Raw genomic sequence first — 22,285 nt, forward strand, 5'->3', positions numbered from 1 at the left:
CATTTGCTGATCCACCTAATAATCTTCTGTTTGGTCTTGAATCAGCCAATTTTGAAGAAGCGAGCAAAGACCCTGTAGAGCTTATTAAAATTTTTGCTGAGCAGTATTCCTTATATGAACTTTTCCACAAACCACTCTGGTCTGAAACGCAACTAAGAACCATATAAGTTATGAGCTGTATTGCCTCAGGGTTGCAGCCATGGCACAGCACTGTGTAGCAACAAAACCTGAATCCCAGCACAGCTGTGCCAAATAACCCACCTACCCAGCAATCCTTACAGCTATAAGAGGCTAAAATCTACCTAGCATGGACAAGAATTTAATTAAGAGGAAAAGCACAGTATCCAGCCAAGTCAAATCAATCACTCAGATGCTTTCCCTTCTCAGTCCATGCTCATCTCTGCAGCCAGATGCTGCAACCACGAGTTTTGCTCCTGCAGAAGAAGCTCAGGCAGATTCTGACCTATCAGCCCATGATAATTGTGGTGAAATGTCCTGAACTGTTTCTTAGCAAGGCACAAACTCACAGCCACATTTAGCTTAGGACTCTTAGCTACTCCCCTGAATTTTCCTTTTATTTTCACCTACTGGCTGACCTTTTTTATTAACTCTGCTAAGTATGTGGCTAACTATCAGCAGCAGCAAAACAAAGCAACCCATTCACTTCTCTGTTTACACTTCATCAGATACAGAACCCATCTGTACTACTTCCTCAGCATACACAAGTAATTTTCCTGCAAGACCTCTTAACATCTGCGTCCCCCACATCTGAATCAGCTGCTTTTGTTGACTTGGGAAGGACTCTGCCATATGCTACCAAGAACATATGGTCTAAGCGTGCCTCTTTCTGTTCTGAAACAAGGAGTGAAATTCCTCCTCAGAATTTACAGATAAGGAAGCAGAACAGGTCTCTGATATTGAGATTCTTGAGACAAATGTTGTGAAGGCAAAGATGGGAGGGCTGTGGGAAGGGCAGCCGTAGCTGGGGTTCATCAGGCCCAGCACTGCTGACTGGTTGAGGGAAGGGGTTGTCCTGCCCTGCACTGTGCTGCTGTGGTCTCACCTTGAATACTCTGTGCAGTTTGGGTGCCGCAGTACAAAAAGGACATCAAACTGCTCGAGAGCATCCAAAGGAGGGTTGCAAAGATGGTGAGGGGTCTGGAGGGCAAGAGGTGTGTGAGGAGTGCTGAGCTCCGTGGGTCTGTTGGGCCCGGAGCAGAGCAGGCTGAGGGCAGCACTCATAACACCCCACGGATCTTCACAGGGATTCCTTCCAGTTTGAGATATTCTATGATCCTAAGGAAGGAACAAGGCCGAGCAATTATCACAGACAGCGATGTGATAAACAGACCTCACTGTCAGAGGATGGATGAGTGTCAGTGTCAATCAGCATCAGGCCAATCTGTGACCCTGCCCTGAGCTGACAAGGCCCTGACTGTCCCCGGGGTGTGCACAGGCAGCTCCTCTGAAGGGAGGCACGTGGCTAATAAACATCTGCTTGGAGGAATGCACACCTCTACCTCCTCGGAGCAGCTTTGCAGCAGAGAATGTCTGCACTTCAGGGGCTCAGCGTTCACTCGGCACAGTAACTAATTGTCTATAGGCACCTGGGGCCACGCGTGCCCGTCAGATGGCTGCAGGTGGTCACTGTGAAGTGCTGTGACCCACAGCCAGCACACCGAGCTGGGTGACAGATGGGATTGGGAGCAGACACACACACTGCCTTCGGATGTTGCTCAGTGTCAGTGAATCCAAAGGCTGAGACGCACTGAGAACGATCAAGGAGTCGATTCTGAAGTACAGTGCCTGTCCACACTGCAACTTTGAAACAAGGGTTATTTGTGCTACTCGCCAGGGCTGGACACACATAACCTTAACCAGTCAGCCATCGGCAAAGACGACGCTCGTGGCTTCTTGTTCCGTTGCACCAGAATAAGGAATCACAGGCTCGCAGCAGCAGCTGTCAGAGCGGTAACATTCAGGACCGCAGCGCTGCTCCCCAGCCCGCACCCAGCACGTCTCTCCCAGCCGGGTCTCCCCGCCCGCAGCCCCGCGCCGTACTGGAGGCCACCAGAAGTTTCCAGCCGTGCCGGGCTCGGCCGCCTCCCTCCTCCCCGTCCCTCCCCTTTCCCCTCCTCCGCCGGCCGGCGCCGATTTCCAGACACTTCCAGCCCCGCGCCTCCGCCCCCCCGCTCCCCGCGGCGGATAAAGCGGCCGGGTCCGGCCTCCCCGCCCCGCACTCGGCGCATGGCCCGGCTCCGGCATGAGCGCTGCCACGCACTCCCCGCTGCTCCAAACGGAGAGCGGCTCCGAGCCGCTGCCGCCCGGTTGGGAGATCAAGGTAGACCCGCAGACGGGCTGGCCTTTCTTCGTGGACCACAACAGCCGAACCACCACCTGGAGCGACCCGCGCCTGCGAGGCGACGCGGCCAAAGTACGGCGGGTTGGGGGGCTGCGCTATGGGGCGGTGGGTGGATGGGTGGGGAGGTGGGAGGTGGGAGGTGGGAGCCCGGCGCTGGGCTGGGGGCTGCCGGGGTCGGGCTGCGGCTCAGCGCGTGGCAATGCAGTGAGGCCAGGAGCTGCCTTTTGTCTCTGACGCACTGCAGTCCCTTTTTTGTGCATTAAATCATCCGATACCTCGGCTGCGGGGTGTTTATTTAAAGTTGGTGAAGTGCACCCGGCCTGCCCGGGGAAGGCTCGGCTGGTTTTTTTTTTTTTCTTTCGGCTGCGAATGAGCCGAGGCGACGTACAGTACTTCAAAGCGACGCGACTCAGACTTGTCAGGAGTTTTAGGGCTTTTTTTTTTTTTTTGGTTGTTTTTGGTCTGCTTACAAAGTCTGTAATTTCGCTGTCCTCTGTCTGTAAGCGCGCTCAGAGAAAAGCTGCATCTCGGTCCTAATGTGTCCGTGGCTGCGGGCAGCGGGACCCGTAAAGTGGCTTTTCGGAGCCAAACTCTGAGCCTTCAGAAGTTGCGGCCGTGTGACCCGCGTTAGTATTAACGCGGTGACTGAACAGAAAGTGCTGGAAACTTGAGCCGCATTGCAAGTTGCCAGAGCGGTGGAAAAACAAATCCTGTGGGGTTTTCTTGCATTTCTGTGCGAGCAACGCTGCTTTCATCCCGGGTACGGCCAACCGCACGGCCTCGCCTTTAGTTCTGCAACCCCATAAAATGGGCGATGATGAAGCATAAATATCGCAGCGCCGGTGGAGGATCTCTGCCCGTCCTCGCGACCTAAAATGTCGCCCATCGCTGCTGTCAGGACGAGGCCCAGGATCGCTCCGCGCTGGACCCCGGCCGGTGCTGCTTGGAGCGGTGCTGGAAGAGATTGCCTCGGACTGCGCGGAGCCACGGCTGGCCCCCAGCCCAGCGCCGGCTCTCAGCTGCCAGGCCCGGCTCCGGCCTGCTGCAAGTCAGCTGGAAGAGCCCAGCTGCTCCCTGGACGTGGTGCGCGTGGAGCTGGCAGCCTGCTGCACAGCAGCCAAGTGCTTTGATCACGGTGACGCGGCCAAGTGAGCGCTGGCTGCGACCATTGCTTCGCTGCCCCCGTCCTGTCGGGGAGAGCCGTCAGCGGGGAGAGATCAGTGCTGCCTGGGCTGCCATCTTAGGCAGAATCTCTTCTGTGGGGGGAAAAGCCTCTTGTGTGGCACGCAGCTGACAGTTGGAAGATACTTAGTAACTCCGAAATGTGTCTTCAATGTAACTGGTACAACTTCCTCCCCCACCCCCAAGAGTCTCTCGTAGAAAATGAGGAATAAAACATGAAAGAGTGGTTTGAGGAAATATTAAGTTCTTACATTTAATTGCCCATTTTATGAGTGCAGACCATAAGAGGAAGCTCAGTGTGGAAGCAGATGAGGATCATACAGAAGTGAATGGGCTGTGCTTTTCTGTTCTCCCACATTTCCAGCCGGGTAACGTTGTGCAGTTACACTCACAAAGTGCTGTTTGGAATTGAGGAAATGCATTGTAATTGCTGCAGTGTAGCCTTTCATCCCCATTTTCAACTCAATTATCGAGCGTGTAATTCTGGTAGTAATGGTACAAAAAGATCTTGTTTAATTTGGCGATGTGAATATTGGGAGTGGAATAGGGAAAAGTGCTTTAACTCATTTCTGGATGCTGTCTTCCTAGTAGTAGTGAGGCACCTGCTAACATTGGCTATTACAGCCATAAAAATATGCTTTTTAGAACCATAAAGTACGCTCAAGTCAAAGAGCATTCTATTTATTCAAGGCTTTTGTTATGGAAATGGCACTTGAAAGTAACCCATTTAAGAGAGAAATCACATTTAAGCTGCATTTGATAATTGTATAAAAACAGGATTTGAAGTGCTCTAATGGATCAGTGCTGGTTTTGAGTGGGTGACTGAAACAAAACAAATTTTCATCCTTATCTGATGTTAAATCTGTGGTAACGAAAAGTGCCTCCTCTCCTGCCAACTTGTGAGTATTATTACAGAGAGAAAAAGTTATGCCCGCTTTTCAAGTTGTTTTTTTTTTGTGGAATTCACTTTTTTTCCAAACAGCAACATCTGTCACTGCTCACCACAGACAGACACATGTATGCTTTGGGACTGGTCGCAGAGAGAAATACTTCCAGAGATAGTATTGGAAGGTTGATTTCTGGGTCTTCTGACATACCCTTGCATTAAGGGAAACAAAAAGCTTGTGGTGATGGAAGCAGCAGGTAACTGACCTGGTGGGGCCGTTTGTTGGAGCCCAGAATTCAGAGTACGTGGTTGAATTAATGGATAGTTTAGTTTCTGAAGTCTTTTTGCTTTCACATATAGGCAGAAAAACAAGGCATTGACAGCTTCTCAGTTCCATTGTTCTTAGTCTGCCTTCAGAGAGAGCTTAGGGGTTTCAGGAATGATCTGGAACTGCAGAAGCTGACTTCATGTGTCAGACCATGTCTTATCAAGGATGGTAATACAGCCAAAACTTGCATTGACTCTACTGTTACACTGCTTTCTGGATTAAATATTGATGTTACCCAGTGAAACCAGCTATTTTTGTTGATTCCTTTTATGATAGTCTTTGTGAATCCTTCTCTCTCCAAATATTTCATATTTACAGAGATATAGGCAAAAAGTGAGGTGTTGCCTGTAGCTGGGCAGTGAGTGGAGCACAGGTCCAAAGCTAACTGACTTCTTTTAGCTGAGTGAGCTGGCTGTGGCTGTAAGGTGCTGCATTTCCCCAACAGCTGATCTTAGTCTTCCTACTTTAGATTTGCCATCAGTGTAACTATGCTGACTGCAGTGACTGCACCTGTATAATCAGGCAAAAAGAGAATTGGCTCTCAAGTGTGAATCCATGACAGAGTTGTTAAAAGTGAATGGAACCACACCTTGGTGTTTTTTTTTTTTTTTTTGCATTGAATGGCACAGCTCAATGTATTCACTGATTCAAGTTGCTTTTTCTTATTTTTCTTATTCAGTTTGGCCTGTTTTAATCTTCACAGAATAACATGTCCTTCCTTTGCACGTTTATTAACTGCTCCCAGTTATTTGTATGGGGTCACTGTGGTATCAGGCTGGGCTAGGGGGACCTTACTGAGGAGGAACAGAAAACCTCTCATTACATCCAGTGAGAAACAAGCCTGCAGACGGCTGAGAAATATTTACTAACAGAAACATCACAGCCTCCTGGTAAACTAATGATTTTTTTAAGTGTCTATTTAGTTAATAGCAAGTCACTTTAAAAAAGTACAATCAATATCATAAAGCATACATATGCATAATTTTACCAGGAGAGTATTTACTAGCAGTGTCACCGTTCTTCATATTTCTTTGCTGGGATTGTTGATTTTTGTATGCTTATCTGTTTTCATGTGTTAACTTGAGCTGTTGTAGTTCAGCATACTTTCTGCAGGGTTGTCATATGATGTTAAATTGTTTACTTGGTATTCCCCAAAGTGTTGATAAAAATAGATGATGTTTAAAGAAAAAAAAAAAGTAGCAAAGCTTGTGTAAGTATTTACTGATGCCCCTTCCATATGTTGTTTCTACGTGCAGTAAACCCAATGGGAAATGCTGCCACTAAAAATAGACCAAAGGAATTGACTGTGCTGAGCTTGACTGAGCTCACGCTGTGGAGATCGATAGCTCACTAATGCCTCAGGTCTGAGACTGTGGCCAGCACAGCTTTAAGTCTGAGAGCAGTTATAAAAGTGGTGCATTTGTTGGTTGCAACAATGCAGAGGCCTAAACCAAAGGGGAGGGAAAGCTATCTGAATCTATTACTGGTGGATTCTGTGTTATTTGAGGATCAGCTAACTGTATCTATCCTCACCCTTGCGGGTAAGTCATGACTCTTCTGCCTGCTTCTCCAAATAAGATATAAGTCACTCAGTTCCCATCTCTTTAGGGGTGAACTTATTTTTGAGCTCTGACTTCTCACATTCACATTGACTGAAAGGCTTGGTAGACCAAATTAGAAATTGCACTGAAATCTCAGTGTGGTCTCTGTAAACTTCTGTGTCTCACAGTGGTTCACAGCAGTGGAAGGATATAACAACATGTTACACTTGGATCTTCTACCTGCAGTGATTTCCACATTATTTATGCCAATAAGTATTCTGTCATAGTCAGGCTTGTGGTTTGCCCATTTCTTAATAAATCAGTCATTGGATTTGAGATATTATACTTTCTATATGCTGTATATGTAGAAGCTGCAAGGTAGTCAGTAGGGGATTTTTGGACAAAGCCAGTACGCAGCCTTCCAAGTTCCATGAAGCTGCTTTATGTGGTTATTTAAAGCCCCACTCAGCAGAGCGTGATAAACAGGGAAATAATACACAGATACACCAATTATTTTCAAAATGAGGGATGGATCAAAGATCTAGCTACAAGTAACATGCCTGGGAAGTCATGCACCAGGAGAAGTAAGGAAGATATTAATTTCTGCTCAAGTTCAAGTACAGCATACCTTTCATCTAACAAGAAAGAATACTTGTTCCAGCATTTTTAGCCAGGAATCATATTTTTAACACTTAACCTATACACAGGCATGGCTTTTCTGTACCAAAAATAGAATTGTTCACCATGAACCATGATAAAGCAGATAACAATCTGATATGCTCTGTGGTATACAGACAATATCCCTCTCTAAGTAAGCTTCATCTTTTTCCTCTGGCAGCTGTGCCCTCTCAATTAAGCCAAGCTAGATATAAAATACAAGAAATGGCTTGCTCACACAAATTACATTATTTAATTACAGATATGAAACACTCTGTTTCTTCAGGTATCTTCAAATCACCTTGCAGAAACTGTTTTTAATACTTGTTTAGTTTTGTTGGTTCTTTTTGTGTGTTTTTTTTTTTATAGGCAGGAAAATGAGCCACAGGATGGTGAAGCAACTTGTGACATCACCCACTAGGTCAGGTAGCATGAAAACATGTTTTCATGGCTGATGGCAGTCTTATAATTGATAAGGTGCAGGGTAGCAAGTGCTTTTATAGTGCTGGGAAGCTGTTGCTTAAAGAAGTGAGGTCTCAAAACTTGCCTATCAAATGAATTCTAGGTGAAAATGTAGACCTTTTCTATAACCTACAGAATTCAAAACTGACTCTTTGGTTGTTAGCTATTTATTTTTTCTGTGACACTGTTTAGCTTTTACTCCCTTCTGTGTTTCAAATTTCTGGCTTCCAGCTAATTGGGAAATCAATAAGTTGGCTGCCTGCCTCCTAGGTTAGCAGGCAGCAATCAAATAGGTAAATGAGGCTCATGATTCTTGATGAGGAACTTTCTAGTGCCTTAATGGGCTTTCTTTCCTGTGTAGAAGCCAGCAGGATGGGTGAAGCAACTCCCCTTCTCAGAACTCTTGGCTCAGTGTATCAGCCTTTGCTTTCTTGGGGCGTGTTCAGTTTGGCCCACCTAAGGCTTCCTGTGAGTGGGCAGCTTCTACTCATGGGCAGAGAGGGCAAGTGTCATCACCTCATGCCAAAATGATGTTTTAGCCCAAGAAAGAACTGGCTTTAGTGGTCAGAGAAGAGCAGTTTTAATTCCAGAAACAAGGTAGATTGTCTTCAGGATGGCCAACATGTTTGCTCCAGTAAGGCTCTCAGTTCTGAAGAGTTTAGGTTTAGAAGTCCTCTTCAATTTTTAATAGTGATTATTTGTTTCTAATGACATCATTGTGCTCCATCAGTCAAAGCATACATTAATGTAATACCTGTAATTATCATACAATCATCTTGTATTATACGAGAGAGAACAAAAGGCCTATTTGCCTACGCATGTGGATGTTATGAAATAAAAGGCAGCATTCAGCAAATACAACATCAAAAGCAGCTTGTTGTATAAATAGGTTACATGTTGTGACTGACACGAAGGTCTACTGAGACAGCTCATGAGGCTCAGCTTATTCATGGTTTCCTGTGGTCATCAGCTAATGATATCTTGCTCAAATACCGATGTGCTCAGTGCATCTATATTCAGGCTGGATATTAGGTAAAACTTCTTTTCTGAAAGAGTGGTCAGGCACTGGAATGGGCTGCCAGGGAGCTGGCAAGTCACCACCTCTGGAGATGTTCAGGAAATGTGTAGATGTGCTACTAAGAAGCATGGTTTAGTGGGCAATACTGGTCATAGACTGACAGTTGACTAGGTGGTCTTAGGGGTCTTTTCCAATCTCAGTGATTCTATGATTTGAATGCAATTTTTGCTCAGTGGAATATGAATGTGAAAACCTTCAGTGCCTGAAATGGCAGTGGGAAGCTACAGGTCAGTGCTGGGAGCAAATGACATTCTCCCATGCCGTGTGTCTAATTCCCCAAGAAGTATTAATGAGAAGCACTTCCTGATAACTTTGTGCTAAGTATAAAGCACTCCTTAGTACTTAGATCAGGTTACAACAAATACATGGACTTGCTGACTTCCATCAGTAGCAAGGTTAGTGTAATTTTGTTTTTTCTTGTTAATACAACAGAGAAAGGGGGGAAATAGTGTGGCTAGAAGTGAAACACAAGTAGATAGGGAATCCAGTTATAATAGTGAATGATTTGCCTTTCCATGAAACTTTTTAAAATTGTAAATAAAACTGGTAAGCCATTCTTAGATTTGAATATTAGAAACTGTTAGTGCTTATTCAGTGGCTGTTTCTGATTTAAAAGTAGATTGGAGTATATGTGGAATGGGAACTTGTCATATTTCAGTCTCTTACTTTCATTATGGTGTTGAGTTCTGTTCAGAAAGAGCAAAATTGTAGTACTCCCTGCTTCCTGAAATCTGGGCATGACATCACAGGACATCTGCTGTCATATCAGGTTTTGTCAGGTTCTGGCACTTTCTCGGTCACTGGAGCAATCAGGATACTCTTACGTGCATGATACTCTTCAAGGCAGCAACTTCAAAGCTCAGAACCACACTGAAGCTGGTAGACTTTCTGCTTGCATATAGAAAGAGATGTGTTCATTCTCTTGGTAATGTTTGCAACACTTCTTTTCCTTTGCTAGATGATATTTACAAAACAAGTAAAAAACCTAAACATTTGTACTGTTGCTCTGCAACAGCTATGAGGGCGCTTTGTGTATAATATGCTTTAGAGAACTAGATCTACTGTGTTATGAGTAATGCCTGTATGGTTTAAGAAGTGCTTGTGGATGATGGGAACTTGTTCTTGAACTTTTTCTGTAGCACATTGTAGCATTTGAGGAATGAAAAACATACTTAACAGGCAGTTTTGAAAGGAAGATTCCACATCTGTTTCAGGTTTTCCAGTAATCGATTTGTGTGTAGAATACTGTGACCAGTTTTGTTACACTGGTACAGCCATCTAGATGCCTTCAGTGGCACTTGCTAGCTTAAGCAGTGAATGAACTTGCAGGTCTTTGTGTTTCAGGAACAATGCTTGAACAGTCACTGAGGCACTTCAGGTCATTGTCTGCTCCCACAGATGGTACAGCTGTTCAGGGGACTTTGTTGCAAGTTGTCTCAATCTGTGTTTTTTCCCAATGGCACACAGTGCTGGAGCTTACAGTCTGCCTGAGTTTGAGGATTTTATTGTCACTCCTGGCTGTGCCCTTCCTATGGGAAGCCAAGTGTAGGATGCGGGCTATGAAGTGTTTTTTCCAGTTGCACAACTCGTGCTGGCTGCACCTTTATTTATCGTGGCGATGACCTCACAACAGAAGCACATGTCCCCTTCCCAGGAGGTGTGATTGCTGCAGCCTTCCAGCAGCCCCACACTTGCACACAAAGCAGTGTGTGCACCTGCTCTCCCCTGAGTGGCTAAGAGGGCTCCCCGTTGGTTTTGGCATTGGTGCTTGAAATAGTGGATTGCATCTGAGTTCCTGGTGTTGTTGCAAGCTACCTGCAGTGCAGGCTTGGGCTGTTCACATCTTTAGACTTCCTGGGGGGAATTTTGGTATTTTTGTACTTCCTTCTTTTGGGGGATTCTGTCCCTTAGATATGGTGTATGACCACAGCCTGTTCCTGTAATGCTGACCCCCAGTTCAGGGGGACTTCATAATTCTAGTGCTTAGAATTATTCTCAAGTTCAGCATAAAATGCTTCTCATTTCCCTGAATAAGGGGAGGGGAAATTATTTCACTTTTCATACAGTAATAGGAGTTATATTCCTGTATGTATTTTTTTTATTTAACCTACAACGAAGGTTTTTAATGCAAATAAAAATGTGACCAATACATTCTCTGTTAACTCTGGACTTGTATAGATAACACTTGTTAACCTATTAAGCAAAAGCCATATTTGTTAGAGGGCAAGTAGAGACCAAAAATGGACACTTTAGCTCCCTGACCTGGCTGTGCTGTGAAACTCAAGAATTAAAGCATTCGGAGAACTCACATGTCCCTTCTCTTGGTGTTACCTGGGGAGGTTTCCAGAGCCTGGCTCCACTCCCCTTTGTCACACTATCCCCAGACACACCCCAGTTTCTCCTTCAACCTTCCAGAACCAGTTTGTCAGGGCTAGAAAGGCTCATCTCCCCTGCACGAAATAGAACCTTTTTCTCTTGCTGAAAGCCTCGCTTTGGGGGATATCTGTGCACAAGGTGTTGTAGTGGATCCTGGTTTAAAAATGAGCTTGAACCTTTGCAGCCATCTGACTGAACCAAGAGCTTTTTAGTCTTCAGACAATGTGTTACAGTGGCATTCCTCAGTGTGGGGTGTTTCAAAACACTAATTTTGCATGTTCATCGACCTGTGAAACTGGGCTGACAATGTGGTGATACAAACGGGCTAATGTCAGCAGCTGTTGATGGAGTTAAATCTTAATTATTTGTTGAGGGGAACAGTGTGGGGCTGGAAAAACAATTGTGACAAGAACACCTCTCCTGAAACTGTGATCTCTGTGTGCCTCAGAGCTACTGGTGGTGGAAGAAAGGGAAAAATGGCATTTCTTCCTTAGCTGAAGATTGCTCCTTCTGACTGTACTGTTCAGCAACAACAGAAAACTCCCAAACCTCCTGACTACAGGGGAAAAAAGCCTGGAACAAAGAACCAGCTCTAAAAGCTAACTTTCCACAGGAAGAAGCATAGGCTGTCTGAAGCTGTAAGAATGAATGATGAATTAAAAAGCATAGTTTATGCTGTGGCTCTTAAAGAGAAGCCTGTGCTTCCACTTGGGGAAAAAAAGAAAAAGTGCTAAACTTGCAAAAGTTCACTTTGGACATAAACTGAAATTTTAAAAAATAGTTCAACTTGATTTTTTTTCTTTGGTTTTGGGCTGCTTGTTTTGCTTTCTTTATCAGTGCTGAGCTTACAGAAGCAGATCTGTCAGGGTGCTGAGATAGCTCAGAGTGAGGTCAGTGTAAAAGGGCTGAAAATGCAGATAAAGGGGAGGGAGCCAGGCTCCTAGAAAGGGCTTCGTGACAGCCAGGGGAGTGGGACTCTGAATATTGTGATTATTTGTTACTTAGCATGACTTCAGAAGACTGAAGGGATTGTCCCCAGGTGCAGCAGCTCAGAACCCTGCACACCCTTCTCTTGCTAGGGCATGGTACTTGTTGCTGGCCCATCCAGCCCCTCTACCTCTCCTCCCAGCACTGACCCTTCCTGCAGGGCGCCTGACAATGCACACTGCGAGTGCAACTTCTTTTTATAGCTGTGGGAGCTGTGCCTAAAGGTGGGCTGCAGCTCTCTGGTTACACCCAGCCTGCTCCCACCACTACGGAGCCTGTGCTGAGCAGCTGGTGTGAGCATGTGCAGAATGCATTGAGTCAGCAGCAGGCAGCAAGGTGCTTCTTCTGCCTGTGGAATCATCAGTTTCCCTCACTGCGAGGCAGCTTGCGTGGCTCTGTGCTCGGTGGACATGTAGCCCTGACATGGCCCTGTGTTGTCACTCTCTGAGTGTCTCTCAAATTTACTTTCTGGCATAGCCACGTGTCCCTGCAGACGCAGAGTGTGCTGGCAGCACAGTGTGTTCAGGGCTGCGTTGGGGGCATCACTGATGAGGTGGAACTGGCAGATAATTGTCAGTCCTTGGTGTCCTGAGGCACCAGAGCAGTCTGCGTTCAGCAGCTTCCTGGGGAGTGAATTGAAAATGACTCATCTGGCCACGGTGGCTCCTGGTGCAGAGCTGGGCATGAGATCATCCTTGTGCTGTAACTGGAAAAGCCAGCCACGTTCTGGCGCTGCGAACTTTCTAGGCCTCTCCTTTGTATCTCCTTCAGAATTTTTCTTTGCTTGTGGGGGATTTCTAATCAGCAAAAGCAAGAGCTTCTGAGTTTAAATTTCTTCCTTTCTGTATTTATTTTATAAATGTACCTGAATAATAGCATTCATTCTCTGCAGTTTTTTCAGAAACTGGTTCTAAAGAGATACTGTAAAAGAGGGGGAATATTCAATCTTAGTTAACTGTTACTATACAGACTCATTAAATGTGCAGAAGCCACATAAACTAAATATTTTTGCTGCTAAAACGCCCCTTTAAAAATAGGGTTTCTAGCACTTGTACCATATGTCCCCTTATTAAATTCTCCTCTTACTGAATAATGACATTACCCTCTGAATGACAGAGGTGCTTGTTACATGATCTGACTTAGAGATACATCTGGAACTTGGCCCTAGCTGGGCCTCAAAATAGAATGACCGATGCAGGAAGAACTTAATAGAGGACTTGTGAGGGATCTTGGTACAAAGCACTATCCCTCTTGCCAGAGCTTTGACATTGTCCAGTGAGTGCACTTGGGCAGCACAGGAATTAATGTTATCTAACCTTCCAGCATTTTCCTCTTCATTATGCTATCCTGTCGGTATCTACTGAAGTGGATCCTCTCTTGGCTGTGTCTTCAGAATGAAGCAGCAGTAGCTCTAAATAGGCAGTAGGAAGTACGATACCAACAAATACTGCTCTTCTGATGAGATAAATCCTGCAAGTTTCTTTTCTGCTGTTATCTATAACACTGGGTGGATTTGAAGGGGAGCTAAGGAAACATCTGTGGTCCCTCAAGCTCTTTTAATTAGCGTGGTACCACTGGAGGCAGCTGAACTCGTGGCTGCACGCAAGTAGCGAGTGCTACAGAAAACCCCTGTTGTAATGTGGTGTTTTAGTGCCTCAGCTAGTATTTATCAGCACTGGGGTGAAAGGCTCATAGCTAATCGGTGTTCAGCTTCCTTTCTCCTGCCTGCTGACCTGGCACAGACCTGAGGAGCTGAGCTTCTCATGCCTGGCTGATGCTGCTTTTAGACAGACCTTTATGGCAGCTTTCTTATGTGGTATGTTGAGCTACCAGCAAATGCTATGTGATGTTTTTAATTTCTAGGATGGCCAGTCATCAGCAAATGGCCCATCTCAAGATAGTCCCAGGCAGCTGCCGGCACGGGAAGGAAACGTGGTGTACCCTAAGCTCCGGGCTGGCTACATCCCTATCCCAGTCATCCATGAGGGCATCGACAGCAGACAGCACCCCTACTTTGCCGCTGCGCAGCCCGGCGTACAGCGATACAAAGCAGAAGCCGTGCCCACCACAGCGCAGGCACAGCCGCCACTGAGAGGGGCCTATGCCAGCCCTGAGTCCCCTCATAGGGGACCAACTGAGGCTTCCCAGGCAGATAAACAATGTGGACAGACAACAGCAGCTGCAGCAGCACCAGCTCCAGCGACACACGGACCTGAGGTAACTCGTCAGTACTGCTGGGGTGTGTTTGCCTTGGTCTTTGCGGCCATGTATGACCTGAATGTCACACGAGTACTTTATCCTTTGGAAAGCCAAACCTGCCACAGGATTACATTTTCCCAATACTTCCAGAGTGTTGAAATACAAAAGTGCTCAGTCACTTCAGCAGAAATATTTCACGTTTTTCTGGCGTTGCCAGCTTTTGTTATCAAGTGATTTCTGCGGAAACAAATGCGTGAAAATATTCTCTGTAAATGAGCCTGTGAGTGGTGCAGGTGCTCCTGCATCAGGTGAGGGTTGTTGTAGGGCTTAGAATGGTTACTCTGCAAGCTGGGAACACAGGTAAGTCTCTTGCATTCTGTACTGTGGGAAACAAAGGTGAGCAAGGGGAGAGACACAAAAATACAAGTGGCCAATTAGTGACAGCTTGAGCCGCTTCAGAAATGGGGCTATTCTGCTTTCCAGTTTAATACTCTGGTTTTATTAAGTATATCGACTTGCATACACAGCTTGAAAAGTGAATCGTGTAATATCTTTGTCTTTTCAGTTCTGTGTTAAAATACATTAACTGCTTTAAAAAAAAAAGTCACCCTCCTTGCTTTGCTTTTCAAAAGACAGGATTTTGGATTGTCTGTTATCTCTTCAGAATTAGCAGAAGTGGTACCTCGTAGTACACCAAAGCACTCATCTCTTCTATTCAAAGTAAAATAAGCAGGAAATTGAGCCTCTATCAGTCTGAAAATACATCACTAAATTTTCATGTCAGCAGTGGCAGATATTCCTCTAAAACCTGTTTTTGTGTCTGAACAACACAATTAAAATTCTGTTTGCAGTTTTCCTGGTGGTCTCAGCTGTTGCTACTTTATCCAGTGCAAGGATGGGAGGCTTAGTTCTTCCTTCTCATCTTAATACAGTTGGGAATATACTTCTGTATTACGTGCAGAATTGCTTCAGAAGAGTCTTCTATATCTCATGTGCTCTGAGATAACTACTCAGGACTGGAGAAGTTGCTGTCACAAACTTAGGTGGCATGGGCACTAACTGACCAGGGCACTGACACAGTAGTGCTGGTGATATGTACAATAAGAAAAAGCAGCATTTATTTATAGCTTCATAGGCAGCAGAGGTGAGCAGTTGACTAGCACAAAAGACTACCATCTTATCCTCTCCCACCTTACCTGCCTACTTATTGCTTCCAGCCCCGTTGTCTTGCTCTCACTTCTGTGCTAACTCTAGTCTTTCCTGGCTTTTCACTGAGCTATGGAATAAACCTGTCAGGAAGTAGTTTTTTTTTCTCTCCTTCATGAGTTAAAGAATAGAGAATAGTCCATCAGCTTCTGGAGTTGGTGCAAAGTAGATGAGCTGATGGACTAGCACAGCAGGAGGAGGAAGGGAGTGAGCTGTGAGCAAATAAACTGCCTTTTCCCAGATGCTGCAGAACCATAAAATGAAATATCAGGAGCTGGATCATGCAGCATCCCCAGCTCTTGCTTCTGCTTACAGCAAATCTATGCTAGTGCAGCTATTACTCCTGCTGCCAACAGGGCTGATTTGCTGGAAGGTCTCATGGGGGAGTGAGGGGTGAGGGCGCATTAGCCACATGTAGCAGGCTTTGGCAGTGCCTTAAATTACATGCTTAAAAAAGTAAATAAGTTTGTTATCACGAGTGGGATCAGAAGTCTGAACTTTGTGTGCCTCTGAGTAGTTTGTTTTTTGTCTGCAGTACATAATTTGTTTGCTTAACTTTAGTTTGCCTCACATTTAACAGGTTTAGACAGGAGTAACCGTGTAAAAACAGCAAACGTTCTGACTGAGCATCCACTCCCTGCTTACTTGAGGGCTGGGAATGCTGTAGCTCAGGTTACTACTTGTTATAATGATGCTCTCTCTCAACTTCTGTGGTCTGTCTAGTGAGGTGCAAAAAAAAAAAAAAAAACCCAAAAAACCAGCACAAACCCAAACCAAGGAAGTAGATCTTTTGCATGTGGGAACACAAGTTCAGTTTCCATTTCTCTTTAAAAATGAAAAGTGCTATGAGCTGAAATGGTTAATTTAATAATGGATTTTGTTTTCATGGCAGCCTCATTCTCCTGGAGCTTCTGATTCTCCAACGGTTTCCCCTCAGTCGTCTGGCAGATCCAATTCAGGAAGCCACCAGCTTCCTCGTGGCTATATTTCAATTCCTGTGATCCATGAAAATATCCAAAGACAACCACCACAAGGCTACCATCAGGCCCAGAAGACACACTACCCTGCCCAGCAGAGTGAATACCAAGCCCACCAACCAGTATTTCCCAGAATTCAACCAGATGACAGGGAGCCTAAGACAGCACGAGCCCAGTCTCCATTCAGAGCCTCTCAGAGAGGTGCATCAAGCCGTGAAAGTTCACCTGCCAGAATTATCACCCAGCAGGTACAGCCCTCAACTCCCATCACAGTGCAGACAGTTGTAGACAGACCTCAGGTATGTACAGCGGGGAGGGTTGTTACCTTCCACTTATCTCTGCTAGCCATGCTGAGCCAGAGCCGAAACAGTGGCTCATACCCACATATACATGAAAGCACATAAAGCATTTCTTAAACTTGCTGTGATCCTGAGATAAGCTTGCATCAAGCCATCTTTCCACCTATCAGGATTCTGAAGTCTTTGGATTGCTGAAATACATTAAGCAAATCACTTCTAGTACATGATTTGATTTTCCTCTCCTCGGAATATAATTTTGTGTAATTACTCTGAGGTCAGTGATATTGCATTATGGTACTGAGAAGCCAATCAAGTCCATGGGATTTGTGGCATCTGTAAATAACACCCTACTGATGTCTCAGAACCACTCAGGAGAGCATCAAATGCACAGAGTAATTTCAGTTATGGAGAAAGAGAATCAGCGAAGCTTAATCCTAGCTTCTTATTCCTTCTATGTGTTCATAGCTAAATATTCTGGAACAATTTTCTAACTTCTTCAGAATAGTCTTCAGAATAGGAAAGTTCTACCTGTTTAATAATTTTCTAAGTAATTGAGGACTAGGCTTATACTTGACTGACATGTGTATGTTATACTGGCATTTCAAATAACTCTTCATCCATGTATATAATGAACTAATACTTGTCACAGTAAGTATGACTCCTGCTTCCTTTTCCCTATTTCTACCACTAAGTGCCAATTTCTAGCATTCCATATTGCAGGTAAATAATATTTGGTGTTCCCAGTTCAGAGATTTAAAAACTCGTTTAGATTTTTAAAATGCCAATTGATTTGTTGAAACGGATCCTATAAGGTTCCTGCAGGCTTGTCAACTGAGAATACTTTTTAACCTGAGGGGGGGAAAAAAAAAATCAGGAAAAAAGACTGAAGCTACACACCCTTCGTCTTCCAGCAATATGCTATTAGGAAATAGACCCCATAGCAGCAGGGAGGACTCAATTTTGATTCAAATTATAAATAAAGAAACTTTTGAGAAATGTAAGTTGTAAATCTTCTTTTGGAATAATACTTGATGCTGGTTGCTGCCCTTTCTGGCATATATATTTTTTTTATGTTAAACAAAAAAATTCTTGCTCAAACTACAGTTAGAAGTCCTTTGAGTCAAGAATTCAACATTATTCAGGTTGTCTTCCCTAGCATGGAAGGGGAAGGGGTGACATTAAAAACAACCCTGGATTCCTTCTCTTCAGAGATTCCACACAGAGATTGACAGGAGCAGAATTAGTTGAGTATTTTTGAAAGCCAGATGTTAGGACAAAATAATGAAGATTTCATCATTAATGACATATAGCTTATAATGTTAGTTTATCTTTAAAGGGTGAGAATTTGAGCTCTCTGAATAAATCTAATATTTAATGGGTAAAACAGTGTCAGTGCAGGCCAATATATATAGCTTGAATATAAATGTGGGTATGTTACTTTATCTAAATCCATTAGAGCTGAATCTACCACCTTCCCAAAAATCATGTACAAACACAGTGGGTAAGTCAAGGAGGTGGCAAAACAAATCTCACAAATTCCATTTTTCCAGTAAGATTTCAACGCTCCTATCAGTTTTAAGAAGTTTCTGACTTGATGGCTGTTGTATCTCTAGCAATCATACTGATTGTCTCCAGTAACTATGGCATAATAAGACTGACACAGTAACCTTTGCATATAAAACTGAGAAGATGGAATCACTAAAAATAAGCACTAACAAAAATAATATCTTGAAAGTAGGAAAATGAAATGAGAATAGCCCCAGATGAGCTTAAAACCTAGCAAAGTACTGCTAGCTTTTCAAGAAATACTGACACACTAAGAATGAAATGATGATGATGTTGAAGACAGCTGCTGAAATCTTATTTCAGTCAGGCTAGGGCTTTGCTGTAAGTCCAATTTTATAAAACTGCTTGTAGGGCTGATTTTAGTAGGCATGAGCAGAGTTTAGTGGGTTGTAATTTAGTATCTGAGAATTATTGGTGCTGGTACTCACTGCAATAGTTTAAAAGCAGTACCTATCATATCTTGAGCACAGAGCCTTTTGTGATTTAGAAACCTCAAGTTCAGCACTACACAGGAAAGTACGTAACAAAAATTCATAGCTAATTGAGGATAACAAGAGCAGTGTGAAACAAGACCCCGTTGGGCTTGAAGGCTTTGTAGCTCTGCTTAAGTCCTTGTGATGTGGATGGTGCTTTAGGGAGGAAAAGGGGAGGCTCACAGCTTGCTTACATCTGCCACAGCTGAAAGTTGGATGGGCAAAACTAGAGGTGGTAACAGAAAAAGGAAAATGGGGAAACTATCCCACCTGTGTTCTATCTGCTCTCATTCCTATTTTTAGCTCTCTCACTCCTCTTGCTCTTACTGGGCCACCCTAAGACATAAGGCAATGGGGAAATGAAGCTTGGGAGTACTTTTGCCAAATGCCTGGCAACAACCTCTAATGTACTTCCTCTATTTTAAGCATTAAGTCCTTGATTTTTAAGAGCATCTGGTGGCTTTTATGGGTACTTCAATTTGAGATAGCTTGAATGGCCTCGATTTCAGAAGAAAAGAAACTGACAACTCCTGAAAATCAGGGTTTTTTCTAGATTTCAATTTGAGTACCTGCAGTTAGGAACCTTTCCTAAAAAAAATCTTGGACTAAGCTTTTGATTTTTGTGATTTTATTACCTGTTTTTAAAAAGAAATAAGGAGCATTGTTGACTGTGTTTCAACACAAGCTTGTCTTCCTCACCAGGTTTCTCAGCAACAAGTTCCACCTCCAGAGCCACCAAGACCATCTCCACCACCTGAAATCAAAACTGAAACCAAGACAATCCAACCACCTGAAACTGAGGTGCCTGCAACATATATTCCAATTTCGGTCACCTACCGAGAACCAGATTCTAAACTACCACCTCAGAAGCCTCCAACCATGGCAGAGAAAGCTGATAAACAGGTTCCCTGTTCAGCTAACGCTGTTCCTCTGCAGGAAAGGCCTGCTCCTGAAGAAACTGTGACATCGAAGACGATGGAAACAGCAGAACCTCAAAAGCATCCAGGTGTTTTGAAAGTGGAGGCAATTCTGGAGAACGTACAAATGCTTGAGCAGGCAGTCGACTCCTTTGAAGGCAAGAAAACTGACAAAAAGTACTTGATGATTGAAGAGTATTTGACCAAAGAATTGCTAGCCCTAGACTCGGTGGACCCCGAGGGTCGTGCGGATGTGCGTCAGGCCAGGAGAGATGGTGTAAGGAAGGTCCAGAACATTTTGGAAAGACTTGAACAGAAAGCAGAAGATGTCCCAGAACCAGTTCAAGTTGATGGACTTCAGCCAACCTTGGCAGAGCCTAAGTCACCACAGGAAATCATGGAGATTGAACCTGTGGTAGTCAAGAGCAAGGGAGATACCAGTAATAAAGATGCTAAAGAGGAAACCAAAATGGAAAGACATCAGCCTGAAACTAAGGAGGAAGTGTTTACCAATCTGACCACCACAACAAACACATCTAATAATCCAACCGAGCCATAACTATGTGCTGAAATTAAAATCTCTCAGACTTCGTAACTTAAAGTGTGTTTAAGTGAATTTTAAGTTGCATGCATTTCCAGAGCTCTTTTCAACTGGTTTTTAATCAACATAGCAGCTTGGGACGCAGTAAACACTTGTGGGGAAGGAGGGAGTTAGAAAGAAAGTAATGCATTTATCCTTTATTCTTACACTATGTAAAGACATGTTCTCAAAAACAAACTCTGTACATTAATCTCTTTTAGATCTGCTGAGTGGAAAAAAAAAAAATAATGAAAAGGAGCAACGTTTGGGTTAATGTTGATGTGTGTTGTTTAGGATGCATTCTTCTGCAGGTGATTTTTGTACAATCAAAGGCCTGCATTGTTGGAATACTGGTCCTTCTTTAAGTGTAGCCACTCATGTAACAGCAATGTTTTTATTTTTAATGTTCACAGTTGGGCACTTTAAGCAATGGTGGATAGAAAGTGTGTAAGAAACTGTAGGGATATTTATATGTGTGCAGGACTTCAATGCTATATTTTAAGAGGGAAATAAAATAATATAGAAGCCTAATTTAGTCTTGTGATTTTATGAGCTGGAAATGTAAGAGCTGCAATCGGTTTCAAATGCACTCTTCTAAGCAGACTGATTTCTGTTTGTACACCATTATAGCTGAAGTCTGAGAGCTGCTTTCTCATGAAATGTGCCTTTCTCCATTCAGTCGCTTCCTTTAAAGTTTCTCTGTTCTATTGAGTGTGTGGATTGAGTAAAGAATTTGGCTTTTTAAAAAATCTCCTGTTCTCCCTCTTTCCTGGGAGTTAAAAGTCAAAGGTGATTTGCTGGTGACTTATAGTAATTTACTTCAGAGTACTTTAACTTGTTCTGTGAAGTTGTTAGCCTTTTACTAGCACTACTTCTGGACTACTTCTGGATTTCCAGCCAAACACGCTTTGTTTTGTGGAACACTTAGCATTCATTTCCAGCTAAAGACATTTCGTATTCATAGCATGATTGAGAGGCAGTCCTCTCACTTCATGAGAGTTGAAGCAGTACTTGGTGGCTGGTTTAATTGATTAGCAACATGCAGTTAATCAAGGAACATAAAACATACTTCAGATTTCATCCATGAAAAATGAAAGCAGAATGATTGCAAGTGAGGCAGGAGCCTGAACCAAACTCCAGAAATTATCTTGACTTTCATGTAAAAAGAACAAATCTTTTTACGTGGTAGCTTACTTTAACAGCATATGAAGAAAACTTTTATATAGATGCTTAACGCAATTGTAGTCTGAATCGTGGAGTTCAATTGGAAATTAATATTGAACCCATCTGAACACTTGGCTTTAAGGGATAGGATGGGACAAGTCATCTAAAATTGCTGCTTTTTATTTTAACAGAACAATAAGTGTTCTTGAATAACAAATAGACTATGAGGTGCCTGCTTAATTGAGGTAGAGCACGGATGCTTCTTTTAGTTTCATTTTGATAGTCAACACCATGTAAAAATACACAATGTCTTGTAACCATTTGGCTGCTCTAACTTTTGGAGCAAGCAGTGTTGCAGGCATTCCAGCAGAAGAGGTGTGAAAGTTCATCCGCCTGCATAATTCTTGTATGAACTCACTTCAGTGACACATTCCTCCTGCAGGATTACATTTCAGCTGAGGACACATGTCTCTGACATCATACAACAAAAATACCTAAATTGAAGAAAATCAGCTATCGTTCTCACATATACAAGCAAAGTCTGTGGCAGACAAAAGTCTGGTTTTCCTTAGTAGCTCAATAAAGTAATTTAGATCAAAACCACCTCATTAGATGAGATGAAAATGTGGAAATTTAGATTACAGTCATAAAAACATGCTATTTACAGGAAGTTGAACAGGTGCTGTCCTTTTAAAACACATTATCTGCTGCTAATGGAGCCTGATTCATGTCAAGTTGGTCAGAGTAGGTGAAGTCAGATTAAATTAACACTTTTTTAAAGAAGCAAAGGTAGAACTACAGCTACTTTCTGCTGGCAGTTCTTTAAAAGATGATTCTTAAAGTCAGCAATACTACTGCAGAATTAGGTACCATTCAAGATGAAGAAAGGTTTCATGATCTGTCCTAATAAGGGAAAGTGCATCTGGCTGCCCTGGAGCCGCCTAGTTGGAAGACTGTTGCTCTGAGTCATAGCCTTTCTTTGTTTCCTCCGTTGCTCAAGAGTAAACTACAGGCAGTCCAGCATGTCTGTCTTGACACATCAGTG

At 43.7% G+C, this 22,285-nt stretch overlaps 1 protein-coding gene across 2 annotated transcripts; it reads left to right on the forward strand.

Annotated features, from left to right (window-relative positions):
- Positions 1-2,182: 2,182 nt before the first annotated feature.
- BAG3 (BAG cochaperone 3) lies at positions 2,183-20,325 on the forward strand. 2 transcript variants are annotated; one of them, XM_031597389.2, is made up of 4 exons: positions 2,183-2,434; positions 13,723-14,076; positions 16,157-16,489; positions 19,282-20,325. In XM_031597389.2, the coding sequence occupies exons 1-4, from the start codon at positions 2,264-2,266 to the stop codon at positions 20,053-20,055; spliced, it is 1,632 nt and encodes a 543-aa protein (XP_031453249.1). In that variant the 5' UTR covers positions 2,183-2,263; the 3' UTR covers positions 20,056-20,325. The 2 variants fall into 2 exon arrangements, with proteins under 2 accessions (XP_031453249.1, XP_031453248.1); XM_031597388.2 differs by having other exon boundaries at positions 2,187-2,434; positions 16,157-16,540.
- Positions 20,326-22,285: the final 1,960 nt, after the last annotated feature.

This window comes from Phasianus colchicus, chromosome 8 (assembly GCF_987193195.1).
Source record: "Phasianus colchicus chromosome 8, bPhaCol1.hap1.1, whole genome shotgun sequence".
Classification (NCBI taxonomy): Eukaryota; Metazoa; Chordata; class Aves; order Galliformes; family Phasianidae; genus Phasianus; species Phasianus colchicus.

Coding starts and splice junctions, on each gene's coding strand:
- BAG3 (XM_031597388.2), top strand. CDS start 2,264: ATGAGCGCTGCCACGCACTCCCCGCTGCTCCAAACGGAGAGCGGCTCC. Junction 14,077..16,156: donor CAGCGACACACGGACCTGAG/GTAACTCGTCAG, acceptor TTTTCATGGCAG/CCTCATTCTCCTGGAGCTTC. Junction 16,541..19,281: donor CAGTTGTAGACAGACCTCAG/GTATGTACAGCG, acceptor CTTCCTCACCAG/GTTTCTCAGCAACAAGTTCC.